Source organism: Macrotis lagotis, chromosome X (genome assembly GCF_037893015.1).
Source record: "Macrotis lagotis isolate mMagLag1 chromosome X, bilby.v1.9.chrom.fasta, whole genome shotgun sequence".
NCBI lineage: Eukaryota > Metazoa > Chordata > Mammalia > Peramelemorphia > Peramelidae > Macrotis > Macrotis lagotis.
In genome coordinates this window covers 64232098-64258488 of record NC_133666.1, presented here as the reverse complement: position 1 = coordinate 64258488, position 26391 = coordinate 64232098, and the positions used below count along the sequence as shown (strand labels likewise).

General features: G+C 35.4%; 1 protein-coding gene across 4 annotated transcripts in view; it reads right to left on the bottom strand.

Annotated features, from left to right (window-relative positions):
- The window catches only part of DIAPH2 (diaphanous related formin 2), an 857560-nt gene that overhangs the window by 626443 nt on the left and 204726 nt on the right, over positions 1-26391 (bottom strand). For all 4 annotated transcript variants that reach the window (XM_074205516.1, XM_074205517.1, XM_074205518.1 and 1 more), the window contains 4 exons: positions 9752-9862; positions 5265-5383; positions 3431-3547; positions 1301-1419 (listed from right to left, as the gene is read on the bottom strand). In XM_074205516.1, the coding sequence (XP_074061617.1) occupies positions 1301-1419; positions 3431-3547; positions 5265-5383; positions 9752-9862 (466 nt within the window). The remainder of the gene's footprint in view (positions 1-1300; positions 1420-3430; positions 3548-5264; positions 5384-9751; positions 9863-26391) is intronic.

Sequence of the window (26391 nt, the reverse complement as noted above, 5' to 3'; positions counted from 1 at the left end):
CCCTTCTCTGAATAATAAAATTTCATCTCTTAAAAAATATTTAATATTCATATTTTTTCAATAATTAAAACAGAAATAATCCAACTTTGGTTCAAGTTGTGAGAAATCACTTTACTTTTTTAAACAAGGATGACACATCCATAGAGCCAAGGAGAGATTGGTAATAGATGGCAAAAAGGGATTTGTTATCATGTTAAAACAGAAGCTAAGGATAGCCCAGTTAAGTCAAATTATTATCATAAAAGTTAGCTTGACCCTTGAAATAAACAAATAGGCCTACAGCACAAGTCCAACAATAGACTAATTTCTATTATTTTGGGTCTTTTATAACTCAAGTGTGTTACCTCAAGTATAATAAAGAGGAAAAAGGCGCTACCCTTGGAAAATAAATTTGGATTACTGGATCACCATCACTAGCAATCCTACTTTTAGCTGCTCATACCCCAGCAATTATTAAATCATCCAACGTGAGAAATGCCAGAGATGACATTAGAGAGCCTAAGGCCATCCAGGGCTTCCATGCCTTCCCAATGTCATACAACTAACTGCTGGGCTGGTGGTGGAGGAAGAGTTTGGGCTGGGCTAGCTTCCATCACTCCTCTGGTTGTACTATAAGCCACTGCAAAACTTTTAAAGACATTGCAGGGCAGGAAAGAAAACAGAAAAGACATCATCCTTTGCCTATATAAGGCAGAAATAAAACTGTTTCAATAGAATGTTGATATAAGAACAAACTGGGCACAGGGGGTTGAAGAATCTCACTTTGAGCTATTTTTAAAAGGTAAACACGTATCATTTCTAGTCCATCCTTGATGGGTAGAATGATGACTCTCTCTGCCTTAGAGTCCTTTGAAAGGAGAAATTGATTGCTCAAGCTACAGAAGGACAAAACAAGTTTGTATTTATTTCATTTTTCAAAATTGTACTCTAGGACCCCAAGTTTGAGATTAATTACAATTAATTTCATATGGAGTTGTATCCATGTATATAATGCCTCACTGCAAGTAGCAGAATCTATTGAATGCTTTGATAATAATAAGGCATCTAGCTACAGAAACAACTGACAGCCTTTGGGACAGGAATTAAGTCTGAGGGTGCTATCAGGATCAAAATAAGACAGTTATTTTTCATTATCTGTATGTTAGTTTCTCATAATAATCACAGTAAACAATCATATTCATAGAATAACAATGGGCACAGGAGCTTATGACTCAGACGATTTTACTAAATTTGAAAAAAAAGATTTCTTTTCTTTAAATGAAGGACAATAGGTGAGAGTATTGAGATTTTCATTACATACCTATTAGATGAGTAAAGTCAACATCTAATCTTTGTCGATATTTGAAGTCTGGGTCCATACCACTACCATGGAGCACTATCTGTGAAACACACTCTTCAATGATCTTGTAATATTGTGGCCTAGAGATGAGCAAAACCAAAATGGTATTATGTTCAGCTCTCAGAAAAAAAAAAGAAAGTTTTTCTTGAAAAGTCAGAAGAAGAAAGACAAAAATTACCTTTTTTTCTTTAACAGTCAAATTGAGAAACTCAAGAGACAAACAGAAGAAATGTCAACTTTTGAATATATCAAGCTTATTTTCTAATGTACAATGAGAGAATCTAATGACACCACTCAAGAAGTTAATATTCTTGTCAATTTGGTTTCAACCTTGGATTCTCATTCATATAAGCAACTCCTTATAGGAGCTATAGAAATTGGCTAGTTCTCGTGGAGGACCTGCAGCTACTGCAGCCAGAGAAAAGGAAACCATTGAAGTCGAAGTCCAACAGTCCAACATCTAAAAGAGCATTTTCTTCATGGAAATGACATTAAAGGGGCGGTTAGGTGGTACAGTGGATAGAGCACCAGCCCTGGAGTCAGGAGCACCTGAGTTCAAATCCAGTCTCAGACACTTAATAATTACCTTGCTGTGTGGCCTTGGGCAAGCCACTTAACCCCATTGCCTAGCAAAAAAAAATGAAATGACATTAAAAAAGATGGGTTACCATATGCTTTGCTACTCCACCCTATGACCCAGGATAGGAGGTGAACCCTCCTCTATTAGGGAAAGAACTACAACCCTGGCAATTAGCAAAGTAAAGCATATAAAAATGCTTTGTCTTACCTTTATTTATTCAGTGAATCATAAAATTTGAGAAGGAAAAAGGACCTCAATGATCAGCCTATTCAATTTCTGAATTTTACAGATGGAAAAAATTCAGGCTGAAAGAGGTTGAGTCCCTTCAATGATGTTCTGCCAAATGAGTCAGGACAACACTTAGGGTTACTGACACCCAAGGCAGTGCTTTTTCCACTTAATCAGTGCACAAGAAATTAAAATGCTCTGAGTTTCAATCTCTACATTTGTAAATGGAAATAAATAACCTTGGAACAAAAATATCTCACTGATCTGAAATTTTAGGAGTGCAAAGGCAACATAACTAAATCTTCAAGAAAAAATACAACTCAGGATCCTTTTTAAAAAAATCAATCAATTAATTAATTAAAAAAAAAAAACTATGATCACCTGAGATAGAAACTTGTCAAAAACAGGCAATATACTCACTTGCTTTCTTAACAAAGAAAAAAATCAAAATTAATCATCTTTTCTTAATTATTTACCATCTTTACAACTAGGTTTTAATATAGTGACCTTGCCTCCTTATTTGCTATAAGGCATCATTTCTGCAGTCTGTTTAGTTCTAATTTACTTTTAATTTGCTAGAATCTGAGAGTCATAGAATCAGAGTTATATTGTTATTTGATACAAAATAGGACTGTGCTATGGAGGTTTGAGTAGACAAGAAAATAGCTGAGCTTTGGGATCCTTATTTCATCTGCCTTTGGAGATAGAAGGTGTTTAAATGATGAACTATTTCTTTCTTTTTTTTAGCTTTTGCAAGGCAATGTGGTTAAGTGACTTGCCCACAGCCATAGAGCTAGATACTTGTTAAGGGTCTGAAGCCGAATTTGAACTCAGGTCCTCTTAAATACAGGGCTGTTGCTCTATCCACTGTGTCACCAAGCTGCCCCAATGATGAACAATTTCTAATAGTTCATCTCAAATGCTTCCATATCTGAAATATTTGTTTAAATGGAAACTTAAATGGTAATTATTTAATAGACATGAATGAAACAGGAATAACAATAAAATAACAATAAAAATATAATATATAAGTACTTTTGAAAAAAAAAACTGTAACTATTCATACTATTCAGAACCACTTCATTTCCCACCTAAGATACAGAAATCAATATATCAGTAGCATTTACCAAATAAATCTTATTAACTCATTCTGTCTGCGAGTGGATGCTATCATTGGTTCTTGCCTGCTGCTTCTTTCTGAGTTAGACATATGATCTCATCCCTTTTAATATACTTAATCATGGATGCAAATTAAGAAAGATATTGTCCAAGTTTACTCTTACCTGACATAATAATCATTTCTGATGAGCAAGAAATGTTGTAGAATAGAGAGCAAGTAATTTTCAGATGATGTGTCCTTTAGCATGTTATATAGAAGATGATAAACTTCATTCATATCAGTAAAATAGCAGTTAAGAAATAAAATAAATTTCATTTGTCATACAGCAAGATTTTTTTACCTCAGTGTTCCCCAAAACCCCCCAATAAAACCAATTTTACCATTTTGCTTTGGTAAATGCTTCTTAAATTTAAATTCAATGAATGAGTTTTGTAACATTAATATAGATTATGTTTTCTGAACTGACAAGTTCAAAAACATAATAAGATAAAGTACTTAAAGAAGTGATCTTGTACATTAGTTTTAAAATAAATATAGGTAGGAACATCATTATTTTTACAAAAGTACAAGGTGGTCATTGCTACACCACCATTAACAGCATACACTCACATGATTTATTCCAAGAGTTTGCATGACATTAGTGTTTATTGGTTTCTACTCTCTTAAGTCTGACAGTTGTTAGAATTGTATTCTCATGAAGCCTCAATTTCCATCATCATATTTCATGCTACAGATATTCAACATAAATTAACAGAAGTAGTCTTATTTTATCTAATGGCATGCTTAATTGGGTAATGTAAAATTAACAATGTTTTTTAATTCAATACTTTATTCAAGATGTAAAACAAAGACAGTGAAGACTGAAATATATTTAATTACTGATATAGACACTGTTAACAGTCATAATATTGTTACTTACCTATATAACTTAGCTAACAGATTTACTTTAATTTACATTTAGAGTAAAAAATGAAAACGACGTCAACAACTTTTCTATAGTATTATTTGAGAGTAGTATTAAGCATGAGGTAACTCTTTTGGGACATTACCTAAGGATGAAAGAAGTATTAAAATGTGCCTATTCATAGGTAATAACATCTATAAAGACAAAGAAAATTCAACTTATTATTTAGAGTCTTTTTTTGCTTCCCTTATAAAAAGGAATATTAGTATCAGAAATATCATTTCAATTGGGGGGGGTGTCACTGTGATTACAACTTAAAAAGAATAATAAGGGAACATTGGAATTTCCCCCACTTAATTTTCTCATTATGATTCCTGGTGCATCTTGTATTATGGGGTAGGGTAAGACATTGCTTCTTAAGTAAATCCTATAATCTCATCACAGTATGAGACTAAAAGCTAGCGGATATCATATTACCCCTTAGAGGATCTTCAGTAATTTCATAAGAAATTATCAATCAATGACAATTGCCTTTGCCAGCTATACTAAACTCAAGCTATCCCAAATCTCTAGCATTTATAATACTATATGGCAGTTATGTAATTTTGTCAAGTATCATCTTTAAACAGCAAGTAAGCCCTTCATGTATCAGAAGGAAGTCATATTTTTGGGGTTAATGGAGTATAACTTAGTCAAACAGAATAGTACCTTATCTGAAAATGTACAGCCAATGAATTTTTCCCCTTAGAAGTCTCAATTTATTTCAATAAGCACACCTTATTCTACATGCCTGAAAAAGAATACAAACAAGAGCTGTGCTATGACACGGCCCATAATGGTGCAGATTTCCATAGAGTCTGGGTCTACTGGGAGCTTTACTTGTCCTTCAGGTCAGAAGCAGCTCAATAAAAGCAGTCTGACACACCCACAGCATAAAGCCCAAATACAAGATTCCAATGAAGCTGAATGTACTTCAGTAGATGCAAATTGGGTTGGCAGACACGAATATCATGTAATGAACTACAAAATTACTCATCCAAACCTCTTTCAGAAATAAATCAAAAACAATTTCGGTGGTTTATCAGAAGGATATTCCATTTCTGCTCGAATGTCATTGAGACGATGTGATAATTCATTTAAGTCGTCATCTTTGTTCTCATCAAATACTCTCAACTGGATATCAAGTTCATCATTGTCTTTTTCTTTCAGGCCCTAATATAAAAAAATAAAACTTCAAAGGTAAATATGCTTCTAGATAACATTAGGCATTTTACCTGTTAAAACATGTACAAAGCAATCTTATTTCCTATAACTACACATGGCAATAGTATCAAATTTTGATCTAGACTCACCATTTCCTCAAAAAAGCCAGTGTAGATAATTTCCAGATTTCAAAGAAAGAACTTTTTTTATAAGTCCCCCCCAAATTTTTCATATTCAGGTTCAAATATCTACCTATCAGATTTAAAACTGAAAGTTATATTGCACTTAACCACTTGCTACAAACCCATATTTAATGTAATCCTTTTGGGATGGATATAATAATAAAATAAAATTTTAAAAAATCTCATTCTGTTACAACCATCACATATGCAAATAGAGACTAAACATATTAAGGACAAACAAATAGAAGGCTATATATTCAAGGACAATAGTCCCAAATATGGCATGGAAAGTTGCATATAGGTTCCCCCCCTTTAAAGGTGGTATTTTGTAATTACAAAGTATTAAATTTTTTGCTTAAATGGACCTAAAAGCATATTCTTCCTCTATTCCTATTTCATATTTCTTTTAAGTAATCACAAAATAGGAATTTGGGTACTAATGGTATTTTTGGCAATACATTATCTGCACATACATTATAACTTTTAATGATAATCAAAATAATCATAAAAAAAGCTTTAGAGTATGCCACACTGAAGACTTGGGCTCAAAATATATCACCTGAAATGTTTTTAAATTTGCCTCTCCCTTCAGCTGCAGTTTTCAAGACTCAAATCAATTTATTACAACTGTGGATGATTAAAGGGGGTACAGTCTATCGAACTAGGGTGTTCTGATTTAAGCCTGGACTGTTAAAGGAAGATGCAATGATTCTGAAGTTTAGAGAAAGAAAAATGAATGGAATATATTTTGGGTAAAAAAAATGGCATGCTTACTCAATGGAATAAATAGAGACTTAATGACCACTTTTAACACTAAAATTGAATACAAATGTAAATTTTTTTCATGACATTTTTAACAATTTTCATAAAAATGGAACTAAACTATACTAATTTAGTTTCATATAGCATTCGATAAATATTTAACACTGTCTTTAAACATATTCCATAAAAAAGGGACTAACCTAAGTTTTATTTTTAAGTTGTAATTAACTAAGAACTAATTATCCACCCTGATTTTAACCAAATTTACACTGGGAAAACAATGATAATTTACAAAGCAAGACAATCTAAACTTGTTGGGTCAGTGAAATGTGCTAATGTTGTCTATTTTTGAAAAACATCTACTTGACTTTTCTCTAATCTGGAGGATGTTTTGTATTGTTATCTTATGGCGTCAAACAACATGTGACCAAAGGTCAATGCTATATAGGACATGGACTTTTTATAAATTAAAAAGTTACAATCTACATAGAATTATTGAATTGAACTTACATTTCATCCACAAAGAAACAAAATTAAGGGTTAAAATACACCCCATGGCTAAGACACTTAGCAAATACTAAATTTAAGAATAAATTTAAATATTAATTAATTGAAACATTACATGAATCCTGAATTAAAATTAAACAGACACAGGTCATCACTCACATAGCAACTGACTGCACTTTACTTAAACCATATGATAAATCTTGAAAGATATGGTGCTAAATTCTTGAGATACACTTAAAAATATAAATATTTAGCCATTTTTTAAAATTTGTAAGCATTGTGCTATACATTAGATCAGTCTTAATCAAATACCTTCTGTTATATTGTATGTATAGTTTTTTATGATCCTAGTAAATATTAAATTTGTTAAAAAAAAAAAAAAACCTCTTTCTTCCTCTTTTTCACACTGTCTATGTGTCTATGAAAAACAAGACTTTTCTGGCAAATATGCACTGACCTCCAATGCAGGCTTCAGGCTCAGATTTATTTTTTTTTTATTTGATGATAGTTGAAAATTCTCTTCCATTTGTTTTGTTTTATTGTTTCAATTATATCCAACTCTTTGTGATCCCATTGGGGGTTTTCTTAGCAAAAATACTGGAGTAGTTTACCATTTCCTTCTCCAGCTCATTTTACAGATGAATAAACTAAGGCAAAGAGAGTTAAGTGACTTGCCCAGGATCACACAGCTGGTACGTAGCTGAGCGAGATTTGAATTCACTAAGGAAAGTCTTTCTGATTCCAGACCTAGTACTCTATCCGGTATGCCACCTAGCTGCCCTCTCTTCCAACAAGGGTTGAATTAATTTTAATCTGTTTCTCAAACACTAAGATACTAAAGAGAAAATATAAAGAGTACAGAACAACAGTCATGTCATTCTGTTTTTCCTTCACTTTAGAAATTAATTCAATATATCATTAAAAGGAAATGGGAAAACAAATTCTAGAGCCCAATTTTCTTTTTTTAAGGTTTTTACAGGGCAAATGGAGTTAAGTGGCTTGCCCAAGGCCATACAGCTAGGTAATTATTAAGTGTCTGAGACCGGATTTGAACCCAGGTACTCCTGACTCCAGGGCCGGTGCTTTATTCACTGTGCCACCTAGCCACCCCTAGAGCCCAATTTTTTTGAGTATTTCAATGACACTGAAGCCAAAAAAAATTTAGAAATAAAAAAAGAATAAACGTTCATTATGGCCGAGAGATTTTTCTTGATCGTCAATCATACTAGAGAAAGGTTCTATGGTCAAAACGTCTTTAAAAATACTTCCCATCAAGGAGGAGAAAAAAATTACACAAAAAAATACTTTAGTAATTTCATTTTTAAAATTGATTTCAAAATTATTGTGACTCTCAAGAAGCCTAAAGAATCAAATACCTAACAGAGAACCAAAAATTTTATAATGACAATCTTGAAAATGTTTCAGCTAGTCTTAAAAGCCAAGAAAACCTACTTCACATAAACATAACTCTCCCTTGCCCCCAACATACCTTCTTCACCATTCTCCATATATCTTATCATTCATGGCAAAACTGCCAAAGAAGATGAGTGAATTATTTCTGAGGCTGAGACATCAAAATGTACATGAAAGTAGTTGAAGTCATTTGCTGACATTTAAACATATCATATTCTGGTACTGTATGTCACACATCATTATCCACTAAGAATAAGAATAATAAAGTATACTATAGAAATGAATTTTCTAGACAAAAGAAAACTATCTACTCCTTCAAACATTAAAAGAATGTTTCTTATACACATTTTGTATGTAAAAATGTGTTTCTCATGTATTAAACAATTTCCTACCATCCAAAATGGCACACACTGACCATATTTGAATCTTGTCTGAATGTCTTAAGGTCATTATTATGAACATCCCTAACTGTCCTATGAAATGATGATCTCAGGAGGCTCAATGAGTCGAACTGACTGGTTCCTATATTAAATGGCCTCCAGTTGTTAGAATTTTGAGTTTCTATGACAGATCATCATTTTCCTGTCTCTTCCTTTGCTGATGGCTGTCAACTGGCACTTGACTGCTAGAGGTCCTCTAGCACCATCACCTCAAATATTGCCATCACGCCAAATGCACCTATATACATACACTGTCACCTCAAACTTAGTCCTTTTAGAACTCTATTTACAATATTAGTACATGGTACATAAAAAATGGATCCCAAGGATCTTTATGAATATATAGCAAAGGTTTTTATTATATGGACTTCCTGGCTTTTAAAAACCTTACTTCCTAGTTTCAGCTTAGTTCTAGATAACTGAGGCTGCTGGCTTACTGACTGCTGAGTACTCTGCTGAGTATCCAACATTCCTAGAGGCCTCTAACAAGCCCAAGACCAAGGTCCACTCAGGATCTCAAATCATAAGACTTAATGAAGAGAGCCCATAGGCACTCCAAAAGGACCTAAGGAATAAATATACTCATTCAGTGCCATCCTATAAAAGAATTTCAAATGATACAAAAGCCCATTTTGAAATGCTATGGTTTTCAGTTGAGAAAAACTGTCTGAACTGTCTGAATCAATTAAAAGCCAGAATGAAGTTTTCCAGCAATTTGACTAGGATGGATTACCCATATACTTCTGTTTATTTTCAGAATGAAACTAAATTTAACCCACACAAGGGAAGTAAAGTTGAAACAAAATAAAGGTATTTTATTTCCTCAACAGTCAATTGCCAATAAATAAATACCAGTTTCAATCCCAGGAATGGAAAAAGGAGTTCGTTGCTGGACCCATTATCCACAGATTTGAATTATCTGATATGTATAGTAGCTATTACAGTAATATTTAGAAGTTTAGAGGCCAAGGATAAAATATATAATGTTGAGTTAAATTTACCTTGATTCATTCATTACCTTTCCATGGAGAGATATCAATTCATTTGAAAAATAAACCAGGTACATCACTTACTGGTAACATTTTCTTAAGTCCAGAACGGAGAAACTCATTTCTTAAATGTATCCGGAAATCAAGTTCATAAGGAGAGGTAACAAGGGCATTTATAAATTGCATACAGGCAACCTGAAATGAGAAATCAAATGTAATTAAATAACCAACCTAAGACGTAAGAAACCATACACTTTACTGCACAAGAAAATTCATCTCCGCCTCTCCCAACTGTTTGTACAATTTAAAATACTACCAGAAATTGAAACTGTCTCCCACAACAAAGCTCTGGAAGTTAGGAGCATTTGAAAATGGGATCAATTGTTGTCAACTCCTATAGCCCAAATAATTCTGATTTCATTATCAGATAGAGCCTAGGGGATAACTTCACATGTAATGGATGGTCAGCTACAATGCTTGGTTTATGCTGAGATTATTAACGTCCCTTTTGGAAATGCCTACAAACCAAACACTGACGGTTCTTCACTTCCATCGTGAGCTCCCTTCGTCCAAGTCACTAAATAATAAAACTTCAATTGTCTAAGGCAAAAAATTATTTTCTAAAATTTACTCAATGAAGTTATGAGAATTTTCTTAATGAATAATGAAGAACATTATACACATTACCAACAAAATTGTGAGATGATTTACTATGATGAATGCAACTCCTCTCAGCAGTTTTGTGATCAAGGACAATTCTGAGGGATGTGTTATGGAAAATACCATCCACATGAAGTGGAAAAACTATGGAGTCTGAATGCAAGATCAAAGCAGACTATGTTTACTTTTTAAAAAGTTTTTTTGTTTTCCTTTTCATTCTCATGCTTTTTTCTTTCCCCTTAATTCTAATTACTCTTTCAAAACATGACTAATATGGAAATATGTTAAACATGATTGTACATGTCCAACTTTTATCAGACTGCTATGATGGGAAAGGAGGGTGGTAGAAAAATGTGGAACGCCTAAAACTGCAAATGGGTGAACGTTAAAAAAGAAACAAATAATTTGCATTTCCAACAAAAGAGAATAGAATAAAGAGAATTGGACAAAAGTAAATTGTGTGAAATCATTTCTAGTGTTTGATCATAGTATATTTGATGCTGATAAAAAACTACAATTGATCATGATATATAAGATGAATTAATTTATTACAGCTGAATAAATGGAAGCAAGTGAACAAAAAACATTTCCTATGTGCTGTGATGCTAATATGAAAGTTTGTTACAAGCTAGAGTAAATGCTATTTTCAAGTAAAGATTTCTCATTTACTATGCCATTTATAAAATGAGCTGCATTCCCCTACTCCCCAGACCTAATCCTACTCTCCTGAAAGTGACCTTTTCTAAACTGATGCCTCCCTCCTATTCCCCTATCCCACCATCTACAACCCCAGCAAATTGCCGGACAGAATGCTCATTGCCAGATGCTCTATATATTATTCCCAAACAGCATTTCTGAAAAATGCCTACTGAAGTATCAGGCTACCGGCTAATAGTTTAACTGAACAGCAGCACATTTTAATTGATTTATTTTAAAATCAGACTACCAGTAATATAATGCTAAAAGAACTACTACATACTCAAAATCTGCAAGGAGACACCTGGGAAATAGCAGCATTGATAGATGTTAACTTCAAGTAGAAAAGGTAACAAACAAATCAATAATTTCTACAGAAAAAAGTCAGTATCAAATGAAAACTCCACCCCCTATACAACTTAAATTACACTCCCCATCACTGTTTAACCAAACTGCTAAAGGAAATATAAGGAGACCAGACTTTGGTGATGATGCAGTTAACAGAGATGCAGCCTATTAGGGTAGGGAACTAGTCCTGGTATCAGGAAGACCTGGGTTCCAAACCTAATCCTGACACAAATTAAAATGAAGTGGTTCTGGACAAGTCCTGTAACCTCAGACCACCCTCTGACACTCCAGAGGAAGATACTATTATGTAAATGGTAGAAGTTTCCACAGTAGAAGCTCTCCAATTGGACCAATCACTAGACCAAGTTAAAACAAACAGCAGATATTTCCAAGGTTTTGCCAAAATAGCTGACGTATAGGTACAGATTTAGTCAAACCACCCAATGTGCCGAAACACTAAGAAGAATAGTATAATGCAAAATATCTTGACTTTGGATCAAAATGGAAGGTGAAGGCAAAGGTTTTCATTTTACATCTAGATCGATTTGGCATGTACCTTATCATACCATGGCTATAACGCTGGGTTTGCAAAGCCCATTCTTAGAGGTAACATATCCTCTGGCAGGCCCTACCATACCAGATGCCTTTGAATACAAAATGTGCACATACCTGTCAAAAATGTCTAGGTCAAAAAGGCTTGTTCCCAGGGGCAAGTCATTTTTTGAAGCCATAACTATGATTTATGAAATCATCGATTAAAGCTGTAATCGGGGTCAGTGAAAGAAGCACTCACATCAAGGAAAACAGAGATCCTTGAAACGCTGAAGAAAGGATACACTATCTGACATAACTGGAACTTGGCAACTTGAGGACGGCCCAGCAATGACGCCTACTACACAGTGTGTACCTATTAGTAACTGCTTTAATTAAGGGGCAAGTTAACCTTGATATTTATGATAGAAAACCCCAGCTATTCATATAGTTGAAAATCAGCTGGGAAGTAGCTTTGGATATTGCACATATCCATAACTATATTATCATCATATCTGCCTGAATGAGCCTTATTATGTTATAACTATGACATGACCGAACAAGCCAAAGTACATGTCCAATCCAAAATTAATAGAGAGAAAAGTTACCATCTGCTGGGATTGTTTTTGCCAGAAGAAATTCTAGCTTAATGGCTTGTATTAATACATTACAAGTAAAGAGAACATTTGCACCAGAAACAAGTTAATGAGTCTTGCAGCTCTCCACCTTTCTACCTCTATACAAATGGAGGTCTATGGATCACAGAGGAACTTTCTTTCGAATGAACTTATTGAGATCAAGAGCATGATATAGAATAACACCCATACCCATTTCCAAAGGATGGATAGAATATTACACCAATAGGGTAAAAGGACTTTAGACTTTAGTCTATATGGTCCCAATGTCTTGCCCATGAGAAAGAAAGGTCCTTGTGTAAGACTTAGTGACTGTTCATTCACAGAACCTAACACAAGGCCAGGAACAGAGGAGCAGAGGCTTCACAAAGGCTACCTTGCTAAGAAACTCAGGAGTTTGGGGGTTTTTTAAGCCAATTATCAAAAAGGAGGAATACGGTGAGCTATCAATTGGAAGTTTCCATACAAATGAATACGAACAACAACTTCATTCTGCATCAGTAGGGCTGAAATCAGGTTTCAATATTATTTTTATAAATGCTGGGGAGAGGAAGCTGAAGGGTTTGATCATGGTATATTTGCCCAAAATATATAGGGCATATTAGATAGATAAGATGAATTAATTTATTCCAGCAGAATAAGTGGAAGCAAGTGAGCATATTTTGCTCCTGCTATCTACTCACACCAATATTCTTGATGACTTTACAAAGAAAAAAGAACAGTCATCTAAGCCAGCAGAACAATGTCCATACAGAACTGGCCTATGTAAAAGGAAAAATGGATATTAGTTTGAGCGCAGGCTCCATTCCTCCCCAGTTTCTAGTTGAAATTCTGCACGAATGTATGCATTTGACATTTTGCATTTTCTCCGAACAGTTAAACACAATCTTCTTGTAAAATGTCACAGGAATTGACTGACCATCACACCACACTTTGCCACCCAACACAGTCTGGGAGAAGGCTTCAGCTATGCAGGAGGGAGTCAACAATCACCCAGCACATCACTCTTATGGTGGGAGGGAGGAGATGGGGGTGGGGAGAAACAGGGCAGCTGAGGAGAACTTAAAGCACCCACTTGCCCACAAGATTTCAGAGTGAATGAAAAGCAAAGTCAAGCTTCCAATTGCATATCTCCCAATTGCTAGTTCTTTCTACAACACACAAAAGTGGCATCATTCAATAACATTGCCCCCTTTCAAGAGAGAAAAAGAAATGGGCTTGAAGTATAATTTTGACCATTAAAACACCTGCTTTCAGACATAAAAGTCCCTTTATACTGGTCTTTTAAATTACCAAAATATTCTCTCTCAAACCTCTTTACCTTTTCAAGAGGAAAAATTACTTACGAGAGATAATTGCCCATTTTGTGATAGAAGGAATATCTTCCTAGGGCCCTGTCATAAAGGTTGAGCTAGTCCTGAAGACAAGTTTTTCCTTAAAAAGGTATGGAAACTCTCCTCAGAGCTGGAAGTGCCCAGAAGACTAAGGCCCACACTAATACTAGTGCCTCTGGGGCTCCTAAGTCCTCTCTCTGGCTTCACAGTTGGGCACCAGCACTGTCAGAAAGGCAGAGAAACTGCAACACCTTAGCCTCACTCTAGTGTCCTTTCTGGGTTTTGGTTAAGGAAATGTCCTTCTCTTGCCCAGAAGATGACCTACAAGTCCATTCCATTCCAATTCGTAATATGAAGCTCTGGGCCTAGCCCACAATCCCTCTGGAAATATCTGTCATCAGGATTCACATCCAAAATACAAATAATTTGGTAGCATCATAAATAAATGTATTAAGGCATAGCTATGAATTTTTGTCCCAACTCTTTATTGCTAAAACTAAATGACTTTCTAAAGTTTTACACTTCACTAATGACTTTCTTATCTCATACTTAAATTTCTATATGCACTTGTAGTCATACTACATAATTAATGCATATATGTGTAATGGCATTTTTTTTGCACGTATAATTACAAACTAATCACTATTAGTATTTTCGCTTCTAGTAATCACTTAGCTCAAGGCTCCTTATTCTACAACAATTCTTTTCACTTTTGCATTTGGCCTCAAGGAATGGAGGGAGAGATGAGGACCTCAAAATTCATTTGTGATTTAACTGAAATGAAAACAAGAATAATATCTATTTTTGAAACTGATTCAAACGACCCAAGAGTCAGTGATGAACTCCTCTACTCTGAGGAGACAAAAAAAGATAGAACGTGGACCAAGTTTTCAAGGAACTAACAATGCTCTATTCAATACAATAAACACATGAGAAGCTATTATATGTTTTAGATTTTCTATGGGGATTCAAAGACAAAGATTAAACAGAACCTGCAATCCAGTTTATATTCAGCTATGTTTCAGGGTGAAAGAGGGCTGAAAATATCAAAACGAAAAACAATTACGAAAAGGGAGGTTGAAAAATGCTAAAAATGAGGAAACAAGAAGATGAGTCATGGAAAGGGCAGAACCTGAGCAGAACTTGGAGGGAAATTAAAGATTTTGAGAGAGATACATTAAGTAAAAGTACATTTCCAACATAGGCTTTCTTCTCTGTGAGAATACAGAAAGAGAAGAAGCAGAATATGGAGAAAACAGAGTCTCATATGGCTTGGAATATGGATTTCATGTAGAGAAAAAATACTAAATAATGCCTTGAACTATAGGTAAAGGCCAGACTGCAAAGTTTGTATTTTATCCAAAAATGAAAAGGGAGTCACCGAATATTTTTGGGCAGAAGAATGACAACCAGACTTTTGCTTCAGGAAAGTTACTTTGTCAACTTTGTAGAAGACTGGAAGGAGGGACATCTATCAGGAGACTTCTACAGTAGTCCAGTTAAGAAACAATGAATGGGACAGCTAGGTGGCACAGGGGATAGAGCACCAGCTCTGGGGTCAGGAGGACCTGAGTTCAAATCTGGTCTCAGACACTTAATAATTGCCTAGCTGTGTGACCCTGGTCAAGTCACTCTTAACCCCATTGCTTTAAATAAAAATTTAAAAAATTTAAAAAAAGAGACAATGAAGGTCTAAATTAAGGTAGTGTTTATGTAAGAAAAGAGAAGGAGATGGAAGCAAGAAATACAATATAGAACAACTGTCAAAATTTGGCAAGAGACTAGATTTGAGAGATGAGGGAGAGTGACCAATTAAAGATAACTTCAACGTTTCCAAACTGAGTGAATGAAAATTTTTAGACCTTGACTATTATATAACAGAATTTGTAAGGGGTCTCTTATTGAGGAATATGCACTTGGCAAAAATGACACAGCAGCTACTGATTAGACCCCAGGGACTAGGGTTGTGTTAATTGGCAATGCATTTAACATGACTGGTTATGGGCTGACCCATGTCCTAATATGAGATTGCTAGGTAGTCTCTAAGTGTAGGGCTTCACACCACTGAACCCAACTTTTTCTGGGGTTCTATTGCTAGGAATTTCTCTACTGTATACTTTCCTTAAGGGGGAAGAGGAAGAAGAAGGGAATACTTTTTCAACCCCCATTTCCCTCAGCAACAGTAGTGACTATAACAGGAACAAATGCTTGCCTAGGTGAGATAGATCTATAATGGTTATTGGCTTCTGATTTTCTGTTTCACTTCATGAGTCAAGGTCAGCATCCAGTGTTACTAAGAAATTGATTTGTCCAGTTTTGGTCATAATCTTATGGTCTGAGAGCTCTACAGCGCTTTGGTCAGATACCAGACAATCAAAGGGGGAAGAAATGTGCAGAGGAAAAGAAAGTTACTGTCAGATCATCCTGTAACTAATCACCTCCACAAAGTGCAGGTCATGGCCAAGCTGATCACATGATTAAAACAAAACCATCAGAGTTGCTCAGGCAATGTATATACAAAGTGAATGGGAAAGTGAAATAGCAATGCTTCAGTCCCACAAAAATAGTGATGTGCCTGGACATCCTCTTCGGTGGGATATTCAAAGTTTTATCATGTAAAGAATTCAATTTAATATCTATATATTGAAGAAATGAGCTGGGAGCTCCAGATTGATAAAATAAGCAGTTTAATAGACACACCAAGGCAGTCTAGGGTGGCTGCTAGACAACAATCAAAGATCCTCACAAAGATCATCCAACATTCCCATGGTAATTATAGAAAAGGCACAAAGAAAGGAGGAGCTGCAAAGTATGCCAACTATGGGGATGATATTTTTGGGTTTCCTCACCTTAGAACTGACCTTGGGTCTCAGACACCTGAGTGCCACATCAGAATTTGCTTTGAGTAAAATCCTGGGCTTACAAAGCCTTGTACTGGTCATGCTCTAGTCAGTATACTTTCCTTTGGCTTACATTAATCTTGCTTTATATTATTCACGGAGAGGAACACATTCATCTTATTATGAATTTCATTGATAGGAATTTTTGCTGGGAGAACTCACTTCATGAACTTCACTGCTAGAGAGACTTTTGCTAAGTACCCAGATCATAATTCTCCCTGCTTACAGGGGTACACACTATTATGGCTTTGACAGCTTGATGGACCAACATTCCAGGCTTTTAACCAACTGGGACCCTACAATTATCTCTGCCTCCCAGAAGAGAAAAATATATGTGATGGGTTATGGCTTTATATTACTATTATTTGTGAAAGGATACCTATGAACCTTTTTTTTTGTTTTAAGTCTGAGGTAGAAGCAATAAGATGCAATCCTATACCTGATATTATTATTTTAACCTGGCAACCTTTTCTAGAAGAGAACCTGTTACTAGGGTTTTAAGGAAAACCTAGACAAGGGCTATAATTTTGGTTAGGAGATTATCCAGCAGACATGATGAACCTGAAAGTTAAGCAAAGAATGACCTCTACCTCCATTAGGGGATCAGAATAAGAATTGCACAAGACAAGAAGGTATAAATGGGCTATGCCATGTACTGGAAGAGGAGGATATGCCACCAAGTAGATGCAGAATTCACTGATATAATGAATCATCATCCTACAAGGCTGTAATCCGGTTTAGTACTCATATAAACCTCACCATAGTAGGTAGAGCAAACAGAGAAAACAGTAGGCACTTAATAAATATTTTAAAATCCAAAGAAGGACAAAGGGATGGGCTCATATTTAACAATTATGAAAGTATGGATAATTATATAAATTGATTGTTTCTATGGAATAAATGTTTGAGAATGCAAATGATGCCTCCTTTTGCTTTTTTCTGACTTCCTCATTTTATGTTCATAATATTTTAATAAGGAACCTGCACTTCAAAGGTTTGAAACTGTCAGATTGAATAATTTATGCTAATTGATAACTATAAAGGTAACATAAGATTTATCTAAAATAATTAATAGTGATAAAGGCAACTTCTAAAAGGTCACTGGAAAGAATAAAAAAATTGTAATGAATGCAAAAGATAAAAGTGAAGCTCTGGAAAGAACAGACCCATTTCCTACAAACGGAAAGGAAATGATGTGGAAGCATTTTGCATTCCTTAAGCAACTTTAGTCTTAAACATTAAATGACACTGTTAGAATGAAAGAACTTTGTTCTCAATTGCTTTCATTTTCACCAGTAAATCAAGGAACATTTGTTAAGTATTTCCTATATACCTGGGGCTGTGAGAAGTGCTGGGAGTCTAAAGAAAAAGCAAAAATAGTCCCTGCCCACAGGTTATTTATATTCTAATGGGAAAAGCAACACACATACATATGATCAGGTAATATACATTCATTTATTAAGCAATCCCTAGGTACCAGACACTATATTAAGCACTGAAGATACAAGTAAAAATTAAAAAGAGACTTCTTGGGTTCAGAGAGCTTAAGATCTAATAAAAAGACAATACCCAAAATAAAGAAGAAAAGGGTCCAGCTGGGGGAGTACCCAAGGGCATAATGGTGTAATCCAAAGAAGTTCAAAAGTAGTAGAGCTTGTGGGAGATGAGAAGACAGTCCTTGCCCCCCCCCATCTGAAGTGGAACCTTCTTAACTAAAGGCTCTTCCCCAGGATTAGAGTTCACACAAGATGATTCCCCAACTGAAAGAAGAGAATCTTAGAGGGGCTAGAAAGAACAGGAAAGGCTCTTTGTCTTAATGGACACAAGAGATGAAACATTAAATAAATCATTCCAATAAATGTTAAGAATGAGCAACTAACAGGGATCTTCTACGAATTTAAACATTTGCTTCTAAGTGTGTGTGTGTGTGTGTGTGTGTGTGTGTGCGTGTGCACATATGTGAGTACATGCATATCCATGTGAATGTGCATGTGTACTGCAAGACTATTAACAGGTAAGCAATGAGGAGGCTTTCAACAAGACTAAGAAATATTCTGAAAATGACTTGAATATTAACTTAAAAATTGTTAAATACCAAACACTATGGAACTGCAAATATGTTTTACCCTAACTACTCAACAATATAGTCATGATTTTATAGACAGGCAAAAATATTCTTTAAAAAAAAAAAAAACTAACTTTAGGCAGACTTTTACTGGTTTTACTCCAGACTTAGTGGAAGTCCAATAAAACATAGATACTGGTCCTGAGCCATCTCTGATGAGGTTTTTGACATGTTTTATGACTGCCAACTTGGTAGTACAAGCTGCAGAGGATTCTGGGTCATATTAAATAACTCTGGGGCATGGGGAAGGTCTGACATAGTGTAGATGTGGATGTTAAAAGTGAGTAGATTTTTAAGGACTCTGAGAATACTGTAATTTGTTTCCATTGCTCCTATTTCTACACTTTCTGAAGTATCTTCTAATCTTTGTCCCCCAAACTAGAAGACAACCATCAAGGCTACTTTTCCTCTCCTTATTCTCCTCTTCATAAAAGTTTCTCTTCTTCAGGCTAAGAAATGATTTTTAATAAAACATTTTCATTAGGGTAAGTTGGTATAGTAGAAAGAGTCAGAAGTCAGAAGAATTGAGTAATTCATCACTTAATAACTAAATTAATCTGAACAAGTCACAACTTCATGGCCTCAGCAAAGGACCTGGTAAAGTGCAAAAATGTTATAAAAGAAAAAAATTCATCTATCATTATGTTACTTCTCTTCTCTTTCTTGAGCTATTATCCAAATATGTGAAAGAGAAAAATATTAACACTCAGGAGATTTTGTATTAAAGGTGAGTTAGAAAGATTTTCGTGAGAAGTTAATAACATGTTTTAAAGTCCAAAAGAAAGAGGTATATAGCTGTTATTTTAAAATGTAATTACTGCTATATTTTAACAGAATGACTTCCCAAGACTACAATAACATTTTGAGAATTCTCAAGATGCTACAGAAATAGAGAAGCCATTCTGTTAAAATACAGCACTAATTATTTTCTTTTAAACAACAGAGCTTTGTACACTGTCTTTTGCCTGGTCCTCTCTTATCATATTGAGGATGGTGGTATCAATTCACACATAGTGTCTCAAAACACCAAGCATCTACTTCATCATTGCAGGCAGTGCTCTTAGACATCACCATTCTCTCATTTTCAAGATAAGCCCAAAAAAGGTAAAATGAATAGAAAGGGAAAAGGAAAATAGTCTCATTATGAAAGAAAGAAAACTTAGGCCTCTAAGCAGGACCCCAAAGAGAGATGAGACATGCTTCTTTACTCCTCTGCAGAGGTGAGAGGCCAATGGATATAGAATGTTACATATATTTTCAGGCTTTTTAGCTGTATTGATATATTTGGCTGATTTTTCATTTCATCCTCCTATTTTCTTAAAAAGAATGTTTTTGCGGGGCAGCTAGGTGGTGCAGTAGATAGAGCACTGGCCCTGGAGTCAGGAGGACCTGGGTTCAAATTCAGTCGCAGGCACTTAATTAAGTAGTTGTGTGACCTTGGGCAAGTCACTTAGGCCCACTGTCTGAAAAAAAAGAAGGAAGGAAGGAAGGAAGGAAGGAAGGAAGGAAGGAGGGAGGGAGGGAGGGAGGGAGGGAGGGAGGGAGGAAGGAAGGAAGGAAGGAAGGAAGGAAGGAAGGAAGGAAGGAAGGAAGGAAGAAAGAAAGAAAGAAAGAAAGAAAGAAAGAAAGAAAGAAAGAAAGAAAGAAAGAAAGAAAGAAAGAAAGAAAGAGGTCATGTTTCAGTTCAAGTATCAAAGTCAGGGAATAACTTAGTCCTCACAGGCAAATGCGTGACACTTACAAAGCAGTGGGTAAGCAAAGGTGCTAAGTCAGCAAGCATTTATAAAGGCCTAGTGCTCTTATGAGGGGCGGGGGTTAAGGAGGACAGATCCCCCAGTCCAATGAGGGAGCCGACATGTGAACAACTAGGCAAAACAAGTTAGGGACAGGAGAAGTTGAAAGGGATCTCAAAGAGTGGGCACTAAGATTAAAGGGGGCTAGAAAAGTCTTCTTGTAGAAGGTGGGATTCAAGGGGAGGCCTGGAGACCCAACAGAGGAGGGCAAGAGTTCGAGGCATGAGGACAATTTGGGAAAATGAACAGAGTAGGGGTCCTGAGCAAGAACAACTTGAAATGCAGTTTCTCCCCTGAGTCCCTGGGCATGATTTGGAGCTCTTGAGCTGTACAGCTTTAGGAAATTATGTCCAATCTCTCAGGGGTACCCCTAAGCACAGACCAAAATTAGGAGACCCTCATCAGTCTAGAATAACTGGAGTAGGAACTAGGAGAGGAGTACCAGGTTCTGGCTATTTTCAAATGCATATACTAATATCATTAGAAGTTAACTAATTAAGCTTATAATCTGAATGTGAAAAAGCAATAAGAATTTGAAATTTTGTTTAGAGAAAGACAATGCCATACTAACTTAGCACAAAAGTATAGATTTATAATCAGATCTTAACTTTAAAGACGAATTTTCATTATGAATGTCTGAGAATCTCTGATATTTTTCTTCCCCTCAGATGTGTCTTTTTTTGCAACATGATTAATATGGCCTTTTTAGCATGATTTATACATGTTATATGTATACATATATAAATCATGTTAAACAAAGATCCATATTAATTTATAGAGAAAGAGAGTGTCTGCATTATGCTACTTTCTGTCAGGGGAAGGGGGAGAGAAGGGAGGGAGAGAGAAAAATGTAAAAAAAAATGACTGTTGAAAACTACTGCTATATGGAATTGGAAAAATAAAGAAAGAAATAGAAATTAAAAAACCTTAGCTGACATGAATACTACCACTATCATCATCATCAAAACTTATAGTAATTAGACATATTTCTTGCTTCATAAGATTAATGATGATGAAGATGACAATGATAATGATAGTTAATAGTTCTATAGCAATTATGTGTTAAAAACTGTTTTACATTATTATCTCATTTAATCCTCACAAGAATGCTGGGAGGGAGATGCTATAATTTCAGGTGAGGAAACTGAGGCAAACAAAGGCTAAGTGATCTGCCCAGGGTGAAAGAGTAAGTGCCCTAGGGTAGATTGGAACTGAAGTCCTTCTTCAGTTCTATCCATTAGGCCACCTGGAGCCCTTGGCAAACTTCCAGTTCTGCTTCCATGTCCTTGTATGTATGGGTGTATGTACACAGATATGGAAAAATAAGTATTATTCAACATACAAGCTTTTGATTTTGAAAGGTTTGTGAAAAACTGAAGAATATAAAAATTAAAGAGCATTTTAAAATTTTCTAATCACAAGGGAAAAAAATTCTTAGAATGTCAATTCTATAAAGGCCTGAAAGAGGACAGAGGTTTAAGGGAACTGGGTGCCACTAGTACCGCAAATTATGAGCAGGAAATTGCCAAGGGGCCTTGTGGGAGGGCAGAAAGCAGATCCAACAGCATTCTTTCTTTAATGGCCTTTAATCATTAACTCTTTGGCAATATCTTTTTTTTCCTACTTTTTAAGTACAATTTATTTATAGCACAGTTCCCAACTGCCCCTTCCACTTCTAACCAGCCCCCTCTCAAGTGAACAATAAGTCAATAAAATGCAAATAAAACTCTCATTACAAATATATATATATATATTCCAGCAACCCAAATTTCTTCATTGGACATGCTGAAAAATCTCTCTTGTCCTGCACTTCTCAAGAAGAAGGTGGGAAGTATGTTTACCTCTAAGTTTTCTGGCATTGAACATTATTGCTGCATGGACCAGAGCGCTAAAGTCTTTCATCATCACATAAATTGTTCTCCACATTTTGCACGTGTCTGCTACAAGGGTTTTAATTTTTGTTTTTTCATATGGAAAAGGAGAAGTTTTGGGAAGAAGAAAATAATTTTTTGTTCATAGAAAAAAATAAAAACAGAGTTTAATCAAAAACCTGGCCTCTAATCCTATCTGTACAACTTGTTTAGTTGATTTCAGTGTATAGAGCACTGGCCTTGTAGTCAGAAGGATGGGAATTTGAATCCAGCCTCAGACACTTAACACATACTAGCTGTGGGACCTTGGACAAGTCACTTAACCCAGACTGCCTTACATCCAGGGTCGTCTCCAGTCACCCTGATTCCTATCTGGCCCCTGGACCCAGATGACTCTAGAGGAGAAAGTAAGACTGAGCACACCCCCTCACTCAAATCCACTGCATATGCTTGTCATGGCATCACCTCCCTGATGTCATGGTTGTCTTCAGGGACAAAGGACAAATATCACCAGTTGATCTCAGTCATGTCTGACTCTTCATGATCTCATTTGGTATTTTTTTAGCAAAAATAATGGAATGGTTTTCCATTTCCTTCTCTAGTTAATTTTACAGAGGAGAAAACCTAGATAGAGTGAATAGACATAGGGGGCAACTAGGTGGCACAGTGGAGGGCACAGCGTGGGCCCTGGAGTCAGGAGGACCTGAGTTCAAAACAGGCCTCAGACACTTGATTTCCTAACTATGTCCTTGGGCAAATCACTTAACCCCATTGCCTTAAATATATAAATTTTTTTAAAAAAGAATGAACAGACATTTGGAAGGTCATACCGCTGGTAAGTGAAGCTAAATTTGAACTCAGGAAAAAGAAAATTCCTGACTTCTGACTAGCTGCCCTGCTGCTTACTCCCTACTACAAAATAAGGCAAATAACTTAGATGCTCTGAGCCTCAGCGTCTTCCATGATAATATAAGGGGCCTAGACCTCCAAATTCCTTGTAGATCCGAATCTCCAATGTTCCATACCTTTCACTTACTGCACTTTTAAGTGGTGTATGATTTTTAACCAGACAGTAGAAACTATTTTCATTGCTGTCATTTTTCCCCAAGAGTCTGGTTAGTAAGTAGACCCTTCAAAAATGGTGCTGAATTGAACTGAGAGACTATGTTAAATAAATGGCTATGGGGTCAACAAGGCTTCTCTTATGACTCTATATATCAACCTAAAAATAGATACATAAATATCTCACATTTTCTTTATTTTTGGATGAAGTCAATGCTACTAAGCATTATTTTTGTTTTTTTAATCATTAAAACCTGCTACAGATTTTAAAAGTAAGATTTGAGTTTTTAATCAAGGTAAATGACAAGAATAGATCATGACTTAAGGCATCAGTGCTAAAACTTATTTCCAACCTTTCCATTTCTGAGACATCATTCCAATTTTGCCCTTTTCCAGTAGGGATTTGCACCTGATACTCTTTACATATGGGAGAAGTAGCTGAAAGAATTTCAAAAGGGCATGATTCAAATTATAAAAAAAAGACAAACTGTCAAGAGCTGTAAGTTTCTGGAGCTCAGCTGATGAAGTAATCAACTGAATAACACAAGAAGATTTCTTTATCTTAGCAATACCATTTCCAAGAGCCTTGATAGAAGTGCGATAGTGGGGCGGAAAACAAGAGAAGTCATCTTTGCCTCCATTTTCTGTAAATTTTTTTTTAGAGCAAAGTGGACACTGGATTTCCCATGCATCTACATTGGACTTTTCAGACTACTCCTTTTCCTTATCAGATTTCTTTCTCTTTAAATAGTCAGCATTTCATTAGGGACAGTCCAAGGAAGGATAAAAACATTGAACCTCTGCCCCGACCTCCAGCTGACTTTCCATTAGGACTTTTAGTCCATGGCATTGTGCCTCTTCCTCTTAAGAATTCTTTCAATTGCACTTTCAAAAAAATCTAGGCTACATTCCAGATTCTACCTAGTTTTCTTTTTCTCTATCACTAATTCTTTGATTCAATAGTTTTTTCTTGCTAAGAATATTACTACACATAACTTTACAAATCAGTTCTGCTTTGTTGCTAAGAATCAGAACGGAAACTAAGGGGATAACCATGAATGAAGAAATGAATGAAAAATCATTATTTATGAATGTAAGAAATTAAGAGAAACCTGGGAAGACTTGGATGAAGCTAATTCAGAGGGAAGCAAGCTGACCCAAGAGAACATTTTCTACAACAACAAAGCATAAAAAAATCACCTTTGAAAGATTTAAGGACTCTAATCAACAAAGGGATCCACCATTATTCCATAGTCCACTCCTTGAAAGGATAGTGATGAATGCAAGATGCAGATAGACATTTTGGGACTCTGAAAATGGGGGAATTACTTTTTCCTGCTTGGCTATGCCTACTTGTTATGAAGGATTTTCTCCCCTTTTTATCTTCTAAATGGAGGAATAGAGGGAGAGAAAAATAACTATTAACTGAAAAATAAATAAACACATGAAAAGATAACATGAAAAGATAGAGGAAAGAAGGAAATTACCTTCCAACCACATTCATTCAGTGTCCACATTAGATGCTACTGCATGGAATTAATCCAGTTCACAAATCAGATTTCAAACTCTTTTTAAATAAAAAAAATACCTTCCTAATAATTGTGCAGTAGAATCCCAAACAAATTTTTCTGAGGGTTTGAAGCGGCATGAAATTTAGAGGACTATAGAACAGTAGTACATAATCATAGGTCACACTCATTGCAGAACTTTTTTAAAAGTATTATCTAAGATTAGATTTGAAAAATATAGTTTTTAATCACTATGGATAATATCCACTTAATTTAATAAGATATAGTGAACTAAAGAGTATTTCTCCCTGAAAGTTACCTAAAACATTTATATTAATTTCACAGGTACTATTAGTTATTTACAAAGTACTCTTGAAAGAAGAGTTGGTAGACTGAAGACTTGTGTTACTTAAGAAAGGTAAATTCATTCTTCTGTCTACTTAAATAAAAATGGGTTACTCCTATCTGCTGCTGAAAAAAATCATAAAAAGAAATTAAGTTGTATATTTTTCCCATGAGTTAATCAATGCTTAAAAAAATAATATTGTTTGTCCTTCATTTTCAAAGAAGACCATGACATCATGGAGGTGATGCCATAACAATCACATAAATTGGATTTGAGTGAGGGAGACTGTGCTAAGTACCCAGGCTCACTTTCTCCTCCAAAACCATCTGGGTCCAGAGGTCAGATGTGAATCAGGACAACTGGAGATGGTCCTGGATGTGAGGTAATAAGAATCAAGTGACTTGCCCAAGGTCTCACAGTTAGTAAGAGACAAGTGTCTGAGACCAGATTTGAACTCCTATTTTCCTGACTCCAAGGCTAGTGCTCTATCCATTGCAACACCTGGCTTCCCTTCTTAAAATCTTAAATAATTCAACAACAGCAAATGATAAAATATCCCTTGATGGCTCTATTGCACTTACACCATGGGGCACACAAAACCACACTAATGCCTTTAGGAGAGAGATAATTACCAAGATGGCTTTAATCAAATAAGCTATTTCCAAAAATCAGCTGGGAAATGGCAAATTTCATCTTCAGCCTATGTTCCCTGCTAAGCAAGACTTTTGAGTCTCGTCTATATGAATTTCAACCATGCAACTACAAACAAAAATTTTATTAAATCCAACAATTCCATCCAATTAGATAGAAAGATTTCAGAAGTCTATGGATCAAACAAAGAAAATTAGTACTTTTTCAAGTCAATAATAATCCCAGGCACTATATTCACAATAACCTCTGACATTTCCTAGGATT